We start from the raw sequence: 9,322 nt of genomic DNA, 5'->3' as shown, positions 1-9,322 counted from the left end.
TGAATGTCTCCCTTATCTGACACACACATTTGAGTCCATGGAGCTCTTTGCTAATGAGCTGATGATCTGAATCAGGTGGGTAAATTAAGGAGACATGCGAAATGTGCAGAGCTGTGGGTCCCCAGGGACAAGTTTGAAAACCACTGCTTTACATTAACCTGTAGCCCCTGATCATTGTATTACAAATCTGTAGCTCTGTATTCATGGCTACTTTGTATCATGCACTTTACTGGGGATAAATATACCTTCAAATGAGCCACATTCGCTGTCCTTAAAGGGAAACTCAAAACAATCAATTATTATGTATCAATCCTTCACTCTTCATTTCCGTTTTGACGATTTCCTTGTAGTTTCAATAGGCATTCATGCTAAACAATATAAAGCGACGTCCATCATCTTGGGGTCCTTTGTCTGTGCAGATTATTATGAACAGAACATGCTACATCTGGTCCCTGTAAGGATGACAGTGGTTTGACTGCTTCTCGTGACACCACAAAACATTGACAGCCCCACTCCAGAGAAGAACAAGTCCCTTGCTCTGAATGTGACTGATTGACTTTGCAGTGGTCAAGTAAAGTCCCATTTTCACTATTTACTATCAGTTCAGAGGTCTGACATACAGCAGAAGACTGCTAAATAGTTAATAATTTTCTCTCTTCACTCAAAATGGGGTACTATAGTCCCGGATCGAATCATGGCCATATAAGGCCCATTGGCACACTCTTTGATGGTCCATGTCAATACGGGCTTTCGCACCGCGTAGTTCTAGGAACTAGCCTGCAAGGTGGTCTCGAGAACCAGGTTCTTCCTTTGGCCGTTTTCCTGCTTGCATTCGCACCGGCTGCTGGAACTTTGAAGCAGCCGACAGCAGCATCTTTATTCAATACATTTACAAACATCAAGAACCGGTGAATGGAGAATGCCATGATTGGAGCTGTTTTTGTTTTGTTTTGTGATAACGGAGATGGACTGTAAATGCACAATTTATGTGACTGAAAGAGCAAAAAGTTGGCTAAGAGACGAAATTTCCTATGACAACTTGCAGTGTTACATGTCGAGGTTGAGAAAAGAATGCAACACTGCAGACAACAGTGGATTTTACATGGATTTTTAATGTAGCCGATAAGCATACATTTACATCACTGGTAGTTGAACTGTTTTAGACCCTATTGTGAAGTAGGAGCTAATTGAGTTCCTAGAACTAAAACCGTTCCTAGTTCCTGTGGTGCAAACACGCCAAAAAGCGGGTACTTCTGCCAATAGTTCTAGGAGCTATGAAAGGTTTCTCCAGTGCGAAAGCCCCTAATCATTCTTCTACATCAAGGAGCCCAGGGAGCCAGCTCATACTGTATGCTCTGAGGGCAGCTTTATGTTCCTTTCTCTGGCAGGGACCCCACAATCCAGTCCTACCATAGGCCACAGTACCTTCATCAGCAGTACGCAAACTGCTTTACATGTAAGGCAAAAATCACATTTCAGGTCTCTTTATCATTCATTCATTATTTGCTGCTGTGAAGCATCAATCACAGAGGGGTTTCTTGCTTGAAAGCCCTTTTTGGTGACAAATCAAATTAATTTATTTCAGTAATCAGCCCAGAATTAGCAGATTCTTCCTGGCTTTGTGCTGCTCTGGGTTGCGGAGGGGTCATATGCCTCTGAAAGTCCTTTTTGGACTTTGAATCCTCAAAGAGGAAACAGACCGTGTAACTAAGAACTACACACACACAGATGCACAGACTGTGTATTTCCATGTGGGTGTGCATGGCTTTGAGGATGGTACACAAAAGTGCCTATTCGTCTAAAAAACTCCATGCAGAAACAGTAGGATAGACACAGATCTACACAGCATGTTATGTACACAGGGATGAATGGACTGGACAGTGACTTAAAGGAGTAGTAGAGGAGCCTCCAACAAATGCAGTTTATTGGTTTGTGTGATTCTTTGTGCGACTGCGTATGTCAATCGTTTATTTGGAATGTGTATCAGTTTCTTTGATTGTCTGCTTTCCTCTTCTCCTCCAGCCCTCCATCTGTGTTTGCGAGCCTTTCACAGAGTGTAGTCGCAAAAATCACATTTGTGCTGGTTTTTAGATAGAGCTTTCTTCACACTTTGCCAGAGGTGCTCCTCTTGGACAAGGAATCTTAGAAAACTCCTCCTCCATCTTACATAGGGCCTCCCCCAATCCCTCCTCATCCCCATCTGATCCCGCCCTTTCTCTACCATCCAGCTCCTCTGCTAGGTTCACAGCTGATTCCTGCAGTTTCAGTCCACTGGAGTTAGAATAAATATGCCTGCTGTTGTTCCCAGCCAGGTGCATATTGTGTCCGTGACCATTCAGTGTCCCGTTCCTTTTCTCGGTTAATGGAACCGCCTCTGATATGAAACTGGCGCTGCTTGGAGACTGTGGTGTGTCTGTAGAAGGAAGCAAGTCCCGCCCCTTTTCCAACGTGGATGATGAGTTCCCGCCCCCTCTCATGCCACCTTGCCGTTTGTAAATTAGAAACAACAGGATGACACCCAATATAAAACCTACAACGAAAAAAATGATGTGTGAAGCCAGGAAGTGTCGGCCACCTGCAATGGCCACATTCCCCTCCATGCTGGGGTTGTCAAGGGTCAGCTGGTACTCAGCTCTGCGGCAGGGTGGCTGATCTCTGCCTGCTTCATCACATAGACAAACATAGGTGCCTAGGCTCTTCTCGGTGACCTGCACCTCCAGGTCATTGTTGTGGCGGCGGGTGTGACTATGTGAAGGATGGTCCCAGCGGCAGGGACGAGGAGACAGTTGCACACAAGAAAGCATGACACGCAGACCCTTTACAACACGCATTTCAATTACAGGCGGGGAGCAAACACCTAAAGTTACAGAGAAAAAATAGATTACAATTCATAGGTCACAATTAATTTTCATGTCTTTCCTGACACTATCTGGTCACTAAGGCTTTCATTTTCAAGGCTTTTGAAACATTCAAATTGTGAAATTGTATTATGATTTAAAATGTATATTTTCTATCGTAATACATTTCATATATATAATACACACACACACACACACACACACACACACACATATATATATATACATATATATATGTATATTTATATATATATATATATATATATATATATATATATATATATATATATATATATATATATATATTCATCTTTTCATCTATTCAAAGCCCTAAACAAAGCAAATTATTAAAATATCTACTTTGCATTCAGTTAATTTCAAATTATTGTCTACCCAACATTACAATGTAAGAGACTTTAATTAAAAATGTATATGTACTTATTACATTTAATATCTAGGAGCAGCAAAGATGGCAATAGTGTGGATGATAACATCTGCATAAAGATACAACACAAACTAAAAAATGTTATATTATAAGTAATTTCTGCTTTTAAACCTTTCAGTCTGCTCACATAATGCAATTGTAAGTATATTTACTATCAAATTATTTCTAGTTCATTTCTAAACACAGAGATGAAATGAGTGTCTGTGGTGTTTGACAGCATGCCACAGGTATGGAATATAGATATTAGGCACCACGGTCAGACTTACCTTCATCTTTGTCGCATTGCCTGACCAAATCATCTGCTTCTACCAGTTCACCAGGCCTGAAAGATAAATGTAACTATTTGACGACAATGAACAAAGGAAGACTCAATCTGTGTGTTTTGATATGCTTTTGTGTATATTAGTGTTTGTGTGTGACTTACTTCAAAGCACAATTTCCCTCTTTATGCCTCCATACGCAGCCAAGACTTCGGGCACGTGCACACACCTCGCAGGTAGAGTACAGAGAACAACCCACTATGGGTAACTTCACCAGAGAGAGAGGAGTGCCCACCAGAGCCTCATCCTATACATCAGAGAGACAGAGAGGGTCAGTTTATCCATTCACTGGTCCCTAAATATTAGTAACATGATTTAGGAAGGAGGCCAAATGTATGAAATTAGATTTAACATATTGTATTGTTTTATATCACTAATTATAATAATAATTAAATAGACCACATTAAACAACATAAAAACTTATGTCATTACTTTGTATAGCAATATGTTATTCACTGGCTCCTGTGCAGAAAACAGAGGGACTTCTTCAATAAGAGTTGCATTCGGACCAACTACAGCGACTTTGTGCAGCTCTCCATGATCTATCAACACATGTACATGTATATAAAACATACATGATGATCAAATGATTATTACATAATTATTTTTTTATTTTCTGTTTAATATCTCTTACCTGTTCCAAGGTGCAAAACAGTAGTCATGTGTTGCTTCAGGCCACTGGAGGCCATTGTTAAGGTAACAGCAAGTTTAGTGTATGTGATGCCATTTCTTATCATCAGGGGTGCTGCCACCACACTGTTCTCCATAAGCGGGTGATCACGCACGAATGTCAGCACTTTATCAGGTAGCTTCAGGGAGGACTCAAAGCCCTGCTCCATCAGAGCACTATTTAAACACTGAGAGTTATGAAAGAACAAAGGATCAAAACAGATAATTAGTGAAACATGATGTTAACAACTCAGGTTTATGGGTTTGTTTCCCAGTAAACATATACTAATACTACTGTATATATATATTTTGATTGGTTAAATGTTTGTTTGTTTTTACAATCCAGCTACTTGGTTGAGCCCGTTGGGTCATTTTGTGGGTTATTTTTTCAGTGTTAGGTAGTTTTTGACTAGTGCCCCGAATTAAATGAGGGGGATAAGTGGTCATCTGATGTACTCAAATCCAACAATTACAACGTCATTGGTGACGTGAGTGCCAATGACTAAAATAGTATTGCTCTGTTAGTGTCTGTGTGTACTGTGAATAAAATAACACATGAACTACATCTATTGTATAATATTAATTATATGGTACTGTATGGTGTTGAGTGTGCAGCTGTATACCTGTCCGGGTCTGGGTGTTGGTATAGGCTCTGGGTTTATCCAGGTCTCACAGGTCTTTTTCAATTCTTTAAAGGGTCCATTCATCACCTTAGTGATCTCCTCCAGACTGTACACACACACGGCTGACAGCTCCCCTCTTTCCCTACACATTACATATCAACACAACAGGACAAAAAACACAAAACAATGATCATGGAGGAATAAAAAGCAAAGAAATAATTCAAAAGAGTTGAATCCAGCACAGAAGGTCAAATCAGGTCAAAGAGGAAACAGAACAAAGTACCACTGTGAGGTGAATATGCCATAGAAGTGTGTGCTGCTGGGGTCTCCAGGCTGGTGCTGTACAGTGAACACATCAGTCAGAACGTTAAATCGCTGTCCACTTGCTCGATCTTCACACACCAGCTGGGCCTTCAGAAACGTCGTCCACCTCCTCTGCAAAGTCTTCATACCACCTACATCAGACTAGATAAAAGGAGAGAGAGAGGAACCAAAATAGCTCAAATATGATAGGAAATAACTGACAGATGGCAAAGAATAGAAGAACTTTGTGACTGAAGCAATCGGAACTCAACTGAAACAGTACAAATTACATAGGGACATATCAGCTGACAGCAGAACTACTGTACAACATCCCTCTGAGACTGCAACCAAGCCAAACCATAAAAAACTAGAGAGACTAGACAAGAAAACAGACCAGCTCTAGTTCCTACCTTGCAGACTCTGGCCACTCGGGGCACTTTGACCTTGGCGTAAAGGTCATATTCTTTAGCTACTTCAGTGAAGAAAAAGTAAATTTTGTCATCTTCACCAGTAGGATTGTTCTTCTCATCCTCTTGGATGAAGGCAGAACTGACAAACTCTGGATCTGAGTTCAGAAACAGGCAGAAGTCATGAAGAGTGTGGTTATAAGCAATTTAGGTGTAAATTGTCTGGATGAATGGATGGATGAGTGTCTTACCACTAAGCCAATTGATTGATTGTTCAGTGCGGATGCGTTCCTGCTCGATGCCTGTTGCCCTGGATATGTCATACATTGTGCCTAGAAAGTTACTTGTGGCAGCAGTGTAAAGGATCCCTCCTGAAAGAGAGAGAGAGAAATAAAAAATAATTTTTAATTTTTTTACCTTTTAAGTCATTTATTTGTTTTCAATGTGTTTTGTGTTAAAGCATTTTAAGAAGCAAATGTCCCCACAAGTATGGCACCCTGAAATCTCCTACACTGTGGAGGCCAGCCAATGAATGGCCCGTAAGAAGTAAACATCTTAGGGTTATGTATGAGAAGTGGACAAGATGCTACATTATGGTTTTGATGCTATGGGAAAGATTATACCAATCTTAATTGGCTACAACAATCATATTATCTCACTGGCAATAAGTATTAGCTCCACCGAAGGAAGACTGTAGTGAATCAGGCTATAGCCATGTTTACAGTACAGATGCATACCAAGTAACTAAGAGCTCTGCTGCTTAGAGGCACAAAAAAATTCTGAAGCTAAATGCCCAATACGTACCAGGTGCATACCTTAGCATTTAGGCTATAATTAGCTTTCATCATGTGCAAAAGCAATATATATCTTCAACATGGCATTATTTAGGCTATGTCCAGAGCTTTACCTATCCAATCTATTTTATTCCCCCTCATCTCAAGAAATATCTGCGTCCACACGAAACCACAAAACCGACACAAAACGATGTAGTTTACATGCCAGACCAGTATGTGGTGCTGTAATTCTGCCATAGAGATACACTAAAAACTGAGAAGAAAACTTGGAATATGCACATAAACCTTGCGTGCGGTATACAAATGAACATGGAACAATACATTTGTTAATCTGTGTTAATGTTAGTTAATAATAAGACAATCCATCAGTGTTTGTTCATGTTTTTGTTGTTGTTACATGACGTAGCCGTATCTGACTAGGGTCGAGACGTGGGCTGATGACGTCATCATTTCAGAAAATATATGGATTCGCTGTCCACACGAAAACGCAAGGGTGGCATTTTCAAATAAATCTACTCTGGGACCCGGTTTCTAAAAATATCGGTTTCACTCTCCCAAAATGCTGGATCTGTGTGGACAAACACCTATACGATACAAAATGTATGTGTATACAGCTAAACACCTATCCGTGTGGATGGGGCCTTAGGTAAGCATGTGTTTCATACCTGCCATGACTGCTGTGTAATGCTGGCTGGGCTCAAAGGGACATTTCCCCTTCCCCGTCTCCATCTTCATGCTACCATCTTCAGTTTTCTCCAGAGAGAATGAAGAGATGTTCTAAATGAGGCAGAGAAGGCAGATAAATATAATTTCTGTCTGTCTGTAAATATAAAGAAATAAACATAAATTAGATGAAGAAGAAAATATAATAGAGAGAGAGGAGTACACGCTAACAGTCATATACCACTGGAGGCGAACAGTCAATTAATCTAAAGCTAACAGGTTTACTGAAATACTATACATAGTATAGCTGTCTTACTTTACACATTTCTTTTTAATCGTCCTACTTATTGTATGACAAGTCTTGAGTCGGTGTAGTTGTGGAAACGCACAGACTTACAATAAATGCACACTGGGGATCAAAGGCAAAGGTCCCACAGGCATATATATGTGCATCACCCAGAAACTCCAGCAGGCGGACATAGTTCTTGCAATCGTCCTGTGAGGGGCAGCAGAGTAAAGCAAGACATACTGTAAGACTAATAAAATACACTAGTTTGTTTGAAGATGTAGAAATTTTAATTTAAAATATATTCAAATGTATAACACCTGACTTATGTGAATGTGTCACTTTCAAAACATTGCCGAGAAGAACAAGAGAGTGAGATTTTCTACAGTGAGACCCCCCCTTTGTATCCTTCAAAGGGCACAGTTAATTGGTAATGACTGACATTTCACAATATAAGGCAAACAAGAGGTTTTTCATTCACAAATGCATCCTATCTCATATACCAGGCTCTAATCTTGATTAAAACCAGCTGACTTTACTTGAAAAGTTTCAATTTCAGGACTAGACAGACCATTAAGTACATCAATAAAGATTAATGAGAGCCCAGCCCTTATTGATTCAGAGTTTTCCATGTGTTTTAATCGAATGTGAATGTGTGAGAGGGAAAAGTATTTGTTCAAATGACCAGTCGCGAGTCTCCAGGGTCAATTAGCTCACTCCTTCAGATCTTTCTTTTTTTGCTTCCTCTCCTCCTTCTATCACCACATACCTTTTGTTTGCCTAATCAAACCCTTTCTGACCCTCCCCCATTAGGGCCTCAGCCCACTTGTCAATCACCCACAGACCCCACCCCCCATCAATGAAGCAATGAATACTAACCACAAATAAGTGAGCTCATTATCTCTCACACACACACTCGCCGCATGTGCCACTCTCAAGTGAGAGAAGGACAGAGAGAATGACATGCACACAATACTAAATGTAAATATGCACTCAGTATATATTTTTTACTATTAAAAAGGTTTAAACATTAAGAAATACATTTTAGTTTAGAAAAACAGCATTACTCATCTTGGTAACCCCCCTGTTATTGGACACTTTTAATCTCACAGAATAAATTAATCATTGCTTTCTGTGAATAGTGTATTTCTACAGTGGTATCTGTAACTGAAATATTAAATTTTGCAATGATACTGCATCCACGCTGCTGAGTGTCAGTGAAAGTGTGACTACTTGTCATATTGGTCCAGTGCTAATGGCACCCTTAAAAATATTCCTAAAAAAATAAACAAAAGTGGATTTTGGAAGTAGAATCTTTTCCAACCCTTTCACAAGGTTAATATCTTTTTTTTTTTTTTTGCTTGCTATTGAGCTCTTTACATCCCCCCACGTCAAACAGACACCGTACACTATGAGTTTTACCTCTGTTTTTCCTTTAGCTACACAAGATTTCCTCTTTTCTTCTGGAACACTCCATTCAATCTACATAAATATTGAGAGAGAGAGAGAGAGAGAGATCAGTACTTCAGACTGTTTGCTGGTTAAAAAGAAACCATGTGAGCCGTGACTACGCAAAACATAATGCATTAAAATGTATATTCAGTACCTGTAAAGGTTATTTTCTTATTTAGGTATCAAATATATTAATAAATTCAGCCAAAATCTGAAAATAGCATTTGTGGCCATTTACATAACATTAAACAACAGATTTTAAGGGATAGTTCTCATGAAAAATTATAATTTCTAAAAAAAAAAAAAAAAAAAAAAAAAAAAAAATTTGAGTAAACCTGTAAAAAATTCAGTATTTTTATTTGTCACATACATGGTTATATAGAGAATATGACCAGCAGTGAAATGTAAGTCAGGTCCGCTCCATGGACAGTGCAATTATTAAAGAATACAAATACAAGAAAATAATATATAAATATAGGTATGGAAAAATAAAGATAAAAAA

At 39.3% G+C, this 9,322-nt stretch overlaps 1 protein-coding gene across 2 annotated transcripts in view; it reads right to left on the bottom strand.

Moving 5' to 3' along the window:
- Positions 1-1,725: 1,725 nt before the first annotated feature.
- The window catches only part of sema4f (sema domain, immunoglobulin domain (Ig), transmembrane domain (TM) and short cytoplasmic domain, (semaphorin) 4F), a 57,837-nt gene continuing 50,240 nt past the window's right edge, over positions 1,726-9,322 (bottom strand). For both annotated transcript variants that reach the window (XM_059535985.1, XM_059535989.1), the window contains exons 3-14: positions 8,791-8,850; positions 7,480-7,578; positions 7,085-7,196; positions 5,877-5,996; positions 5,629-5,783; positions 5,199-5,380; positions 4,916-5,057; positions 4,258-4,480; positions 4,056-4,165; positions 3,728-3,870; positions 3,570-3,625; positions 1,726-2,857 (exon numbers count right to left, since the gene is read on the bottom strand). In XM_059535985.1, coding sequence (XP_059391968.1) covers positions 2,088-2,857; positions 3,570-3,625; positions 3,728-3,870; positions 4,056-4,165; positions 4,258-4,480; positions 4,916-5,057; positions 5,199-5,380; positions 5,629-5,783; positions 5,877-5,996; positions 7,085-7,196; positions 7,480-7,578; positions 8,791-8,850 — 2,172 coding nt within the window. In that variant the 3' untranslated portion in view covers positions 1,726-2,087. The remainder of the gene's footprint in view (positions 2,858-3,569; positions 3,626-3,727; positions 3,871-4,055; positions 4,166-4,257; positions 4,481-4,915; positions 5,058-5,198; positions 5,381-5,628; positions 5,784-5,876; positions 5,997-7,084; positions 7,197-7,479; positions 7,579-8,790; positions 8,851-9,322) is intronic.

Source organism: Carassius carassius, chromosome 3 (assembly GCF_963082965.1).
Source record: "Carassius carassius chromosome 3, fCarCar2.1, whole genome shotgun sequence".
NCBI classification, from domain to species: Eukaryota; Metazoa; Chordata; class Actinopteri; order Cypriniformes; family Cyprinidae; genus Carassius; species Carassius carassius.
This window is presented reverse-complemented; position numbering and strand designations above follow the sequence as displayed.